The sequence below is a fragment of the Ipomoea nil genome, unplaced genomic scaffold (assembly GCF_001879475.1).
Source record: "Ipomoea nil cultivar Tokyo-kokei standard unplaced genomic scaffold, Asagao_1.1 scaffold0542, whole genome shotgun sequence".
In the NCBI taxonomy this organism is placed as follows: domain Eukaryota; kingdom Viridiplantae; phylum Streptophyta; class Magnoliopsida; order Solanales; family Convolvulaceae; genus Ipomoea; species Ipomoea nil.
The window spans coordinates 581744-595564 of record NW_017616970.1 but is presented as its reverse complement, the minus strand read 5'-3'; the positions used below and the strand labels follow the sequence as shown (position 1 = coordinate 595564).

The following is a 13821-nucleotide window of genomic DNA, read 5'->3' as shown; positions in this document are numbered from 1 at the left end:
AAATAATAACATTTTTTTGTTGAGCGTGGGATTTGAACCCACACCCTTTCGGACCAAAACCTTAATCTGGCGCCTTAAACCAACTCGGCCATGTCAACTCATTGCTAGTTTTTCATATGTAGCTAAGAGCCAATAAAGTTAGGACCTAACGGGAACTAAAAAACGTTGGTGTCATTGTTTGTTGAAATAAATTGTTCACATTATTTTTATTTTATTATTTTTTCTTATTTTCCCTACTTACCCTCTGCTTTCCATCTATTTAAAGTTCAGTAACGGAATTTTCCGTTAACTATTTATTATTCTTATATTACTCATTGATTTTCATAACAGAAGTCTTAGGTTCGAATTTCATCCCAATCAAAACTGACATAATTGTTAAACATATACTATGAATATGTTAGAGTGAATTAAAAAATATAATATAAAATATAACATGAACTTTGGTCAATTAATTAGAATTACGCATTGGACATTGATGAAACGGTACACCTAATTTACAATATATATTCAACACAGATGATAAACAATGCCTATTATCATTGTCTTTTTGGGGAAGGATGATTTGGTTGTGTTTTTTAAGGTGCACCGTGCCAAGATGCTAAAATTGCGATGATGCACACCAGGGGACTAGATGAAATCAAGAATTCATTTATGGCGGCTGTGGCAACCAAAGGAAGCATGGGTCACGCCAATTAATAGGGTTTTGTGTTGCTAAAAATATGCTTCTGTACTATCCAGTGTGGGTCTTTTCTTCTAAAACTGCTATTGCACCAGTTAATTTTATCAAAAATTATGCATCATAGTTATGCATTATTCTAATATTTACTTTTTTGAAAAATTTGATAATCTTAAGTTGATATACGCAAGGATAGCGATAGATATTTTAATAAATTATGAAACCCTAATTTAAAAATACACATTGGGCATTGGACAATTCACACAATGTGCGTGTGGTAACTAGTTCTTATTAATATAATAGATGAATGAAATTTAATTTTTAGTATATTGATTTATTATTAATGAACACCAATTTTAATGAAAAATAATATTATAGATTACATTTTTAGTTTTAAAAAATAAAGGTGCAGGAAAATTACAATATTGATTAATATTTGGGCAAACATGTATAACATTTTTAATTTTAAAAATTACAGGTGAAAGTTCTATTAAGATATGTTGTATGGGGAAAAAAGGTTTTAAAAATCATATCATAATGTAATTATATTAAAAGGCTGAAAAATAATAACATTTTTTTGCTAAGAGTGTAATTTGAACCAACGCCCTTTCGGACCAGAACTTCGAACCCGAACCTTAATCTGGAGCCTTAGACCAACTCGGCCATCTCAACTCATTACTAGTTTTTCATATGTAGCTAAGAGCCAATAAAGTTAGGCCCTAACGGGAACTAAAAAACGTTGGTGTCATTGTTTGTTGAAATTAATTGTTCACATTATTTTTATTTAATTATTTTTTCTTATTTTCCCTACTTACCCTCTGCTTTCCATCTATTTAAACTTAGTAACGGAATTTTCCGTTAACTATTTATTATTCTTATGTTACTCATTGATTTTCATAAGAGAAGTCTTAGGTTCGAATCTCATCCCAATCAAAATTGACATAATTGTTAAACATATACTATGAATATCTTAGAGTGAATTAAAAAATACAATATAAAATATAACATGAACTTTGGTCAATTAATTAGAATTACGCATTGGACATTGATGAAACGGTACACCTAATTTACAATATATATTCAACACAGATGATAAACAATGCCTATTATCATTGTTTTTTTGGGGAAGGAGGATTTGGTTGTATTTTTTAAGGTGCACCGTGCGAAGACGCTAAAATTTCAAAGATGCACACCAGGGGACTAGATGAAATAAAGAATTCATTTATGGCGGCTGTGGCAACCAAAGGAAGCATGGGTCACGCCAATTAATAGGGTTTTGTGTTGCAAAAAATATGCTTCTGTACTATCCAGTGAGGGTCTTTTCTTCTAAAACTGCTATTGCACCAGTTAATTTTATCAAAAATTATGCATCATAGTTATGCATTATTCTAATATTTACTTTTTTGAAAAATTTGATAATCTTAAGTTGATATACGCAAGGATACCGATAGATATTTTAATAAATTATGAAACCCTAATTTAAAAATACACATTGGGCATTGGACAATTCGCACAATGCGCGTGTGGTAACTAGTTCTTATATTAATAATATAGATGAATGAAATTTAATTTTTAGTATATTGATTTATTATTAATGAACACCAATTTTAGGGAAAAATTATATTATAGATTACATTTTTAATTTTAAAAAATAAAGGTGCAGGAAAATTATAATATTGATTAATATTAGTGCAAACATGTATAACATTTTTAATTTTAAAAATTACAGGTGAAAATTCAATTAAGATAAGTTGTATGGGGAAAAAAGGTTTTAAAAATCATATCATATTGTAATTATATTAAAAGGCTGAAAATAATAACATTTTTTTGTTGAGAGTGGGATTTGAACCCACGCCCTTTCGGACCAAAACCTTAATCTGGCGCCTTAGACCAACTCGGCCATCTCAACTCATTACTAGTTTTTCATATGTAGCTAAGAGCCATTAAAGTTAGGCCCTAACGGGAACTAAAAAACGTTGGTGTCATTGTTTGTTGAAATTAATTGTTCACATTATTTTTATTTAATTATTTTTTCTTATTTTCCCTACTTACCCTCTGCTTTCCATCTATTTAAACTTAGTAACGGAATTTTCCGTTAACTATTTATTATTCTTATGTTACTCATTGATTTTCATAAGAGAAGTCTTAGGTTCGAATCCCATCCCAATCAAAACTGACATAATTGTTAAACATATACAATGAATATGTTAGAGTGAATTAAAAAATACAATATAAAATATAACATGAACTTTGGTCAATTAATTAGAATTACGCATTGGACATTGATGAAACGGTACACCTAATTTACAATATATATTCAACACAGATGATAAACAATGCCTATTATCATTGTCTTTTTGGGGAAGGAGGATTTGGTTGTGTTTTTTATGGTGCACCGTGCCAAGACGCTAAAATTGTAGTGCACACCAGGGGACTAGATAAAATCAAGAATTCATTTATGGCGGCTGTGGCAACCAAAGGAAGCTTGGATCACTCCAATTAATAGGGTTTTGTGTTGCAAAAAATATGCTTCTGTACTATCGAGTGAGGGTCTTTTCTTCTAAAACTGCTATTGCACCAGTTAATTTTATCAAAAATTATGCATCATATTTATGCATTATTCAAATATTTACTTTTTTGAAAAATTTGATAATCTTAAGTTGATATACGCAAGGATAACGATAGATATTTTAAGAAATAATGAAACCCTAATTTAAAAATACACATTGGGCATTGGACAATTCGCACAATGTGCGTGTTGTAACTAGTTCTTATTAATATAATAGATGAATGAAATTTAATTTGTAGTATATTGATTTATTAATAATGAACACCAATTTTAGGAAAAAATTATATTATAGATTACATTTTTAGTTTTAAAAAATAAAGGTGCAGGAAAATTATTATATTGATTAATATTAGGGCAAACATGTATAACATTTTTAATTTTAAAAATTACAGGTGAAAATTCTATCAAGATAAGTTGTATGGGGAAAAAAGGTTTTAAAAATCATATCATATTGTAATTATATTAAAAGGCTGAAAATAATAACATTTTTTTGTTGAGTGTGGGATTTGAACCCACGCCCTTTCGGACCAGAACCTTAATCTGGCGCCTTAGACCAACTCGGCCATCTCAACTCGTTTCTAATTATTCATATGTAGCTAAGAGCCAATAAAGTTCGGCCCTAACGGGAACTAAAAAACGTTGGTGTAATTGTTTGTTGAAATTAATTGTTCACATTATTTTTATTTTATTATTTTTTCTTATTTTCCCTACTCACCCTCTGCTTTCCATTTATTTAAACTTCAGTAACGGAATTTTCCGTTAAATATTTATTATTCTTATGTTACTCATTGATTTTCATAAGAGAAGTCTTAGGTTCGAATCTCATTCCAATCAAAACTGAGATAATTGTTAAACATATACTATTTTTTTTTTATCTGGATGGAGGGGGATACCCAAACAAAGCATCAAGCCACCCTTACGAGTCGCCTGAGCAATTCTCCTTGGAGTTGAAGCTCCAATTCGATCCATGTCCATCAACTCCAGAACCTCCGGCGGAGGGTCTGCAAACATACGGATGCCTCTCTCACTTGGACCTCCCAGAGACGCCAGCTTGTCTGCCACCTTGTTTTGTTCTCTATAGATGTGCTCATACCGGATCTCCTCCAAGCAAGCCGCCTCTCGTACGCACAGCTTTCCGATGTTTTGGCAATGGGTCTGCCAATCAACTTTCTTTCGCAGGCTCTCTACCACACCCTTCGAATCGCACTCAAGGATAATCCTCATGGCGCCATAGTTTCTGGCCATTTGCAGTCCCTTTAACACTCCCCACGCCTTCGCAGCTTCAATGGAGCATCTCCCAATCTTGTACGAGAAACCTCGGCACCACCTGCCATCCTTATCTCTCAGCACTCCTCCACAGCTCGCCACACCGTTTTGTCTGCAACAGCCATCAACATTTAGCTTCCACCATCCTGCCAACGGCCTCTTCCAAGCCAGCTGTGCAACAACCGTGCACGGCGCCCTGTTCAGCGGACGCCAATTTCTCCCAAAAGCCCCCGCCACCTCATTGTCGTACCTGCGCAGCCAAGAAATCTTTTGTTCGACGAGCAAGATGTTTCCATTAAACAATTCGTCGTTTCTCCATCGCCACAGCCACCAAATCCGACATGCAAACTGCTCCGGCCATCCTTCTAGAAAACCACGGTTGGCATCTCCTCGAAGATTGGTTTCAAACCAATCTGTCCAGTCTAATCCGCGTAGGTGAGCAGCTGTTCGCCGATGTAAAGCATCCTCCCAGATTTGTCTCGATGCTACACAACCTCGAAAGAGATGATGTAGGTCCTCTGCTTGTCCTGCACAACGAAAACAACATGTATTAATGGTGAGATGGCGCCTAGCCCGTTCGCAATTAGTGAGAATCCGTTTATGTCGCACAAGCCACATGAACATGGAAACTCTCGCTGGCACTCTCATCGTCCATATCAACTTCCAGGTCTTGTCTGTGTCCCTGTCTGGTATTCCATTAATCATCCCATAAGCAGACTTCACTGTGAATACACCCCGTTGGTCTGGGCCCCACCCCCAACTGTCAGTTGCATCGTCCTCCGCCATAACAAAACCTGCCAGATAGTCCACCTCTTCTGGAGGCAGATACTGTTCTATAACTTCCCATTTCCAGCCCCTGGTGTGATCCCAGTACTCGGCAACATTCGAATATAATTCGGGGAAGCTTGCCGGACGGGTCATCTTCTCATACAGAGCATATGGCCTGAGCCACTTGTCCATCCAAAAACGTGTACTCATACCATTGCGCACTATCCGCACAAGTCCCTTCTCCAGCCAGTTGCTCGCGTGACACATGCCTTTCCAGACATTTGAACTGCTTCTTCTACTAGCGCTGTCCATCCGCGATTCTGATTGGCACTTATATTTTGTGGCTAAAGTCGTCGCCCAAAGGGCCCTTGATTCCGTCCTAAATCTCCAACAGAGTTTAGTCATACACGCCATATTCATTTCGTGCATCTTTCGTAGCCCGAGACCACCATTCGCTCTCGCTGTTGTAACCAGGCCCCAGTCGACTAAGCTCATCTTGTTACCTCCTGAAATCGCATTTGTGCCCCAAATAAATCTTCTGGTTCGTTTCTCAATCTCTGCGCAAATACCTTTCGGGAGATCTACAGTCTGCATGGTGTAGACCGGGATAGCGTTCAGAACGGACTTCGCTAAGGTGACCCTTCCAGTAAGAGATAGTGTTTTGGCCTTCCACCCTTCCAGCCTGCTCGTGATGCGTTCTAACAGGCCCGCGTAAGTATTGCACGTGACCCGACCGTGAATTGAAGGCACACCTAGATACCGTCCCATGTCTGAGGTCGCCTCTATACCCAGCTTGTGCGTTATCGCAGCAGCCGCACCTGGATCCGTATTTTTTGAAAAATAGACCTGAGATTTACTTAAGCTTATCTTCTGCCCCGATGCCGTACAAAAGGAGTCCAGACATCTTTGGACAATGTCAACTTGGGCTATCGACGCCTCGGTGAACAAAACCATGTCGTCAGCAAAGCAAAGATGTGACAGGACGGGCCCGTCAGGCGCGAGCTGGATGCCTTTCCAAACCCTCTCGGCGACCTCGGAGCAAATTAAGTGACTCAGTCGTTCCATGCACATCACGAATATGGCTGGTGACATAGCATCTCCCTGACGTATGCCTCTCTTGGGTCTGAAATAATCGAGCCTTTCCCCGTTCCAGATAATAGCCAACCTGGATGTAGAAATACAAGACATAATTAGTGTAACCCAGATTTCATTAAAACCTGCCTGAACCAGCGTGTCTTTAATGAAATCCCATGACAGCCTGTAATAGGCCTTTTCCAGGTCCAGCTTGATGGCCATGTATCCTTGTTTTCCACGCGCCTCCTTCATGGTGTGCATAACTTCTTGATACACTAACACATTATCCGTAATTTGTCTCCCTGGTACGAAAGAACTCTGGTGCGGCCCTATAACCTGCGGCAAGATACACTTTAATCTATTAGTAATGGTCTTAGTTAGTATCTTATAGCTTACATTACATAGGCTTATAGGCCTAAAATGTTTGACCGTTTCCGGGGGGCGAATTTTCGGGATAAGCGCGACGAGGGTATCATTTAAACCTTCCGGGAGCTCGCCAAAATGGAAAGCATTAGCCACCAAATTAAAGATGCTATCGCCTGTTGTTTCCCACGTATGTTGGTAAAACCCCGCTGGCAGGTCGTCTGGGCCCGGAGCTTTAAACGGCTTCATGTCGCAAACAGCCTTATATACTTCATCCTTGGTGACTGCCCTATTGAACACCCTCCAGTCCCTGCGTCTAAGTCTCGGGAACCTTGCCTCCAGATTCAAAGGCCCCGTTGCTGCCGAAGTGTCAGTAAAAAGAGAGATGTAGAAATTCCTGACCTGTTGTCGTAGCCCTTCACCTTTAATGAGCCAGTTACCATTCTCGTCCAGAAGCTTTGTCACCCTAGTGTGTGATTTATTTACCGTGGCAGCTGCATGGTAAAAAGCAGTATTCCTATCCCCTGCTGTTATCCAGTCTTCCCTCGATCTCTGGAACCATAACAGCTCTTCTTGGTACAACGTTTCCTCGAGCTCAATTTGCAATTTCTTTTCAAGCTTACATAGGCCTCTGTGATATGTAGAAGCAAGAATCCGTTGGATACCTCCAAGCCTGGATAGTAGCACTTTTTTCCTTTTAAATATATTCCCAAAAATTGTTTTATTCCAGTCAGACAGGTCGTGGGAAATCTTCTGTATGTTATCGGTCAACCCTCTTCCCGTGTCCCAAGACCTTTGCACCAGTGTTGGCAGATCCTGGTGTGCGAGCCAAGCTGCCTGAAAACGAAAATGGAACGGGTTAGAGATAGTATCCCTTCGGCCCCCAAACAACCTGATCAGAAGCGGGGTGTGATCTGAAGCCACCCTCTGCAGATGTTCCACAGAGGCATCCGGGAACCGGATGCGCCATTCGAGGTTGCATAACGCCCGATCAAGCCGAGCCCCCTTGATGACTTCAGCCGAACCTTCTTTGACCCACGTCAATTTGGGCCCCGAAAAGCCCAAATCGATGAGGCCCTCATCCTGAATCCATGCGGCAAACTCCGAGCTCCTTTGGGATGAAAAAGAATTATAGTTGGCCGTTTCTTCTCTTTTCATGACGTAGTTGAAATCCCCGGCAACTAACCATGGGCCTAAAGGACCACGTTTCGATTGAGATAGGTCGTGCCATAGCCGGCGCCTGAGGTGATGCGTCGGGCTTCCATATACTGGTGCAAAAACCCAAGGCGGTTGCCCATCCTGTTGGACATGTAGTAAAACAAACTGAGGGTGAGTGAATACAATTGAGATGCGCACCGGGTCCTTCCAAAGTACCCAAATGCCTCCGCTAAAGCCAACGGCCTCCACCCGAACCCAGTCCGAAAACCCGAGCTGAGAGCAGATTCTGTTAGCTTGATCACCAGACACCTTGGGTTCAAACAATCCCAAGATATTGGGCTTGTAGACCTGTAGAATGTGTTTAAGGGTGCGGCGAAACGGCCTTCCACTCGCCCCTTGACAATTCCAAAGCAAACAATCCATAAAATTAAAATAATTAAAGAGAAGAGAAAACAAAAACACAAGTGCAAAAATGCAAAATTCAAGTCAAGAACAAACAAAACCAAACACCAGGAACTCACTGCCCACTGGACACCCCAGCGTCGTTATTTAACCCCGGGATCCCATCAAGATCCATAACCACATCCCCTTCATTATCCAACCGTCCTGGCGGGTCACTGTGATGCTCATTCGTAAGTTGCCAGACGGGTGACGGAAGATCGCCTGCCTCGTCCCCAACAAACACCCTTGAAGACCGAATTACCAAACCTCCCTTCTCACCTCGTACGACTACATGCTCCTCTTCACCAGCTGCGCGTCTGAGTCCCACTCGACCTCCCCCTCGAGCACGAGAAATTGCAGTCCGGTCAAGGGGCCTGGGTTCCTCGAAGGGTTCATTTAGAATTTGCTGCTCCCTAACGACCACATTTGGTCTTCTTGAACTGCTTCTTGTCGCCATGCCTGCCCCTTTTCCCCGTGGTACATCTCCTTCCACTTCAGCTTGCTCATCTATTTTTTCCTCGCCCGCATATCCGCCCCAGCCCTCCCCTTCTACACCACCATTCCCTTCTTCTGCCTCTGCCAGAGGTGCATACCGTGACAACTGAGCACGGCCGTTCGTCGCAGCTGGACGTGTCTCCTCCTCCGCACGTTTCCGTCTCGCGGACTGCCTAACCCCGCCTCGCGCACGCCGCCCCGGCACAATCATCCATTCACCGAATGGCGCTGCCCCAACACTAACTCCCCGTTTCCCCGCTGCCTGTTGATCTTTATCCGGCTCTCAACCTTCCTCCCCCCGTTGTTCCTCATGCCTAATCAGCTTCGGGCATGCATCCGGACCATGGCCATAGATGCCGCAGGAGAAACACACCATATGAATTCCTTCATACTCTACTGACCTGGTACGCCCCTTGTAGTTGAACTTGGAAATCAAAGGCTTTGTAATATCCACTTCCACGCATATTCGCGCAAACATTCCTCGTGATACTGCAGTCGTTGCCCGATCAACACGTAACGTTCGTCCCACCTTGTTTCCCAGTTTCCTGAGAAAGATCAAACTATAGTATTCAGCAGGTGAGCAAGGTATTCGAATCCATACCAGGACTTTTTTCGTGACGTCCGAGAAAGGATCAAAATCTGGAACCCAAGGCTTCACTATAAGATAGTGATCCAAGACCATCCACGGTCCTTCAAACATAGCGAACTCCAGGTCTTCAACCGCTCCAAATCTCACGATGAAATACCCGTTATCTATGGCGATGAGATCCATCTTCCCCTTTGGCTTCCACATTGACGTGAGTCGACGTAACAAGTATGCATACCCTACGGATCTGCCCATCACCTTCACGATGATCGCTAGCCTCCAAGGTGCCGGTATCTCCTCCAGCTCCGCCTTCGTTAAACGGATCGTCGGGCAGAATGGATCATCATCATCCTCATCCGATAAGATTTCCTGGACGTCCTCATCCATTTCCGGTCCCGAATGCGAGACCTGCTCTGCATGGCCAGCCACGGTCGCCGCGTAAGATCTCCTATCTGTCTCCGGTACCTGCGACAGAACAGGGGCCGTTATCTGGACAGGAGAGACAGTATCATTCATTACCTGTAATGGAGACACGTTTGTCGCCACCAGAGCATCCATCGGTGTCTCCTGTACGAAAGACACCGCATCCGACACAGCATTCCCCGCCTGATCAGCCTCTGTACATTCATCCGTCTTGGCCTTCTTCGTACTTCTCTCCAAGAGATCGCGATCTTCCTCCGATCTTGGGCTGGAGAGCGTTCCCCCGAGCGTTTCCATAAGAAGTTAATTATTTTACGCACCCTACTTACCCTCTGCTTTCCATCTATTTAAACTTCAGTAACGGAATTTTCCGTTAACTATTTATTATTCTTATGTTACTCATTGATTTTCATAAGAGAAGTCTTAGGTTCGAATCTCATCCCAATCAAAACTGACATAATTGTTAAACATATACTATGAATATGTTAGAGTGAATTAAAAAATACAATATAAAATATAACATGAACTTTGGTCAATTAATTAGAATTACGCATTGGACATTGATGAAACGGTACACCTAATTTACAATATATATTCAACACAGAAGATAAACAATGCCTATTATCATTGTCTTTTTGGGGAAGGAGAATTTGGTTGTGTTTTTTATGGTGCACCGTGCCAAGACGCTAAAATTGTAGTGCACACCAGGGGACTAGATGAAATCAAGAATTCATTTATGGCGGCTGTGGCAACCAAAGGAAGCATGGATCACGCCAATTTATAGGGTTTTGTGTTGCTAAAATTATGCTTCTATACTATCGAGTGAGGGACTTTTCTTCTAAAACTGCTATTGCACCAGTTAATTTTATCAAAAATTATGCATCATAGTTATGCATTATTCAAATATTTACTTTTTTGAAAAATTTGATAATCTTAAGTTGATATACGCAAGGATACCAATAGATATTTTAATAAATTATGAGACCCTAATTTAAAAATACACATTGGACATTGGACAATTCACACAATGCGCGTGTGGTAACTAGTTCTTATTAATATAGTAGATGAATGAAATTTAATTTGTAGTATATTGATTTATTATTAATAAACACCAATTTTAGGGAAAAATTATATTATAGAATACATTTTTAATTTTAAAAAATAAAGGTGTAGGAAAATTATAACATTGATTAATATTAGGTGAAAATTCTATAAAGATAAGTTGTATGGGGAAAAAAGGTTTTAAAAATCATATCATATTGTAATTATATTAGTGGGATTTGAACCCAAGCCCTTTCGGACCAGAACCTTAATCTGGCGCCTTAAACAAACTCAGCCATCTAACTCGTTTCTATTTATTCATATGTAGCTTAGATCCAAAAAACTTAGGCCCTAACGGGTACTAAAAAACGTTGGTGTAATTGTTTGTTGAATTAATTGTTCACATTATTTTTATTTTGTTATTTTTTCTTATTTTCCCTACTTACCCTCTGCTTTCCATATATTTAAACTTCCGTAACGGAATTTTTCGTTAACTATTTATTATTCTTATGTTACTCATTGATTTTCATAAGAGAAGTCTTAGGTTCGAATCCCATACCAATCAAAACTGACATAATTGTTAAACATATACTATGAATATGTTAGAGTGAATTTAAAAATACAATATAAAATATGACATGAACTTTGGTTAATTAATTAGAATTACGCATTGGACATTGATGAAACGGTACACCTAATTTACAGTATATATTCAACACAGATGATAAACAATGCCTATGCCAAGACGCTAAAATTGCAGTGATGCACACCAGGGGACTAGATGAAATCAAGAATTCATTTATGGCGGCTGTGGCAACCAAAGGAAGCATGGATCACGCCAATTAATAGGGTTTTGTGTTGCAAAAATTATGCTTCTGTACTATCGAGTGAGGGTCTTTTCCTCTAAAACTGCTATTGCACCTGTTAATTTTATCAAAAATTATGCATCATAGTTATGTATTATTCAAATATTTACATTTTTGAAAAATTTGATAATCTTAAGTTGATATACACAAGGATACCGATAGATATTTTAATAAATTATGAAACCCTAATTTAAAAATAAACATTGGGCATTGGACAATTCGCACAATGCGCGTGTGGTAACTAGTTCTTATTAATATAGTAGATGAATGAAATTTAATTTGTAGTATATTGATTTATTATTAATGAACTCCAATTTTAGGGAAAAATTATATTATAGATTACATTTTTAATTTTAAAAAATAAAGGTGTAGGAAAATTATAATATTGATTAATATTAGGGCAAAAATGTATAACATTTTTAATTTTAATTATTACTGGTGAAAATTCTATTAAGATAAGTTGTATGGGGAAAAAAGGTTTTAAAAATCATATCATATTGTAATTATATTAAAAGGCTGAAAATAATAACATTTTATTGTTGAGAGTGGGATTTGAACCTAAGCCCGTTCAAACCAGAACCTTAATCTATCGCCTTAGACAAACTCAGCCATCTCAACTCATTGCTAGTTATTCATATATAGCTTAGATCCAAAAACTTTAGGCCCTAACAGGAACTAAAAAATGTTGGTATAATTGTTTGTTGAAATTAAATGTTCACATTATTTTTATTTTATTATTTTTTCTTATTTTTCCTACTTACCCTCTGCATTCGGTCTATGTAAACTTTAGTAAAGGAATTTTCCGTTAACTATTTATTATTCTCATATTATTCATTGACTTTCATAAGGGAATTCTTAGGTTTGAATCCATCCCAATCAAAATTGACATAATTGTTATACATATACTATGAATATGTTGGAGTGTATTAAAAAATACAATATAGAATATTACATGAACTTTGGTCAATTAATTAGAATTACCCATTGGACATTGATGAAACGGTACGTCTAATTTACAGTATATATTCAACACAGATGATAAACGATGCCCATTATCATTGTCTTTTTGGGGAAGGAGGATTTGGTTCTGTTTTTTAAGGTGCACCGTGCCAAGACGCTAAAATTGCAGTGATGCACACCAGGGGACTAGATGAAATCAAGAATTCATTTATGGCGGCTGTGGCAACCAAAGGAAGCATGGAACACGCCAATTTATAGGGTTTTGTGTTGCAAGAATTATGTTCTGTACTATCGAGTGAGGGTCTTTTCCTCTAAAACTGCTATTGCACCAGTTAATTTTATGAAAAATTATGCATCATAGTTATGCATTATTGAAATATTTACTATTTTGAAAAAATAGATAATCTTAAGTTGATATACGCAAGGATACCAATAGATATTTTAATAAATTATGAAACACTAATTTAAAAATACACAATGGGTATTGGACAATTCGCAAAATGCGCGTGTGGTAACTAGTTCTTATTAATATAGTAGATGAATGAAATTTAATTTGTAGTATATTGATTTATTATTAATGAACACAAATTTTAGAGAAATATTATATTATAGATTACATTTTTAATTTTAAAAAATAAAGGTGCAAGAAAATTATAATATTGATTAATATTAGGGCAAAAATGTATAACATTTTTAATTTTAATAATTACTGGTGAAAATTCTATTAAGATAAGTAGTATGGGGAAAAAAGGTTTTAAAAATCATATCATATTGTAATTATATTAAAAGGCTTAAAAACCAAGACTATTTGGTCTAATGGTATCCGGGTTGGACTTCCATTTGGAAGGTTGTGAGTTTAAGCCTCAGTGGAGGCGTTATTGGTTCTTTGTGTTTCAGTAGGTTGAGAAAGTATATGAACAGATACTACAATGTAATAGGGCCAGTAATATTAAAAAAAAAAAGGCTTAAAATAATAACATTTTTTTGTTGAGAGTGGGATTTGAACCACGCCTTTTCAAACCAGAACCTTAATCTAGAGCTCTAGACCAACTAAAAAAAGGCTTAAAATAATAACATTTTTTTGTTGAGAGTGGGATTTGAACCACGCCTTTTCAAACCAGAACCTTAATCTAGAGCT

At 38.4% G+C, this 13821-nt stretch overlaps 1 protein-coding gene and 2 non-coding genes across 3 annotated transcripts in view; all 3 read right to left on the bottom strand.

Annotated features, from left to right (window-relative positions):
* Positions 1 to 8297, bottom strand: part of LOC109174182 — a 41708-nt gene extending 33411 nt beyond the window's left edge. The window contains exon 1 of the mRNA XM_019323447.1: positions 4139 to 8297. Within this exon, the coding sequence (XP_019178992.1) occupies positions 4139 to 8297 (4159 nt within the window). The remainder of the gene's footprint in view (positions 1 to 4138) is intronic.
* On the bottom strand, positions 2505 to 2585 carry TRNAL-AAG. The gene has a single exon. It is a non-coding gene; the product is annotated as a tRNA-Leu (tRNA).
* Positions 3737 to 3817, bottom strand: TRNAL-AAG. The gene has a single exon. It is a non-coding gene; the product is annotated as a tRNA-Leu (tRNA).
* Positions 8298 to 13821: the final 5524 nt, after the last annotated feature.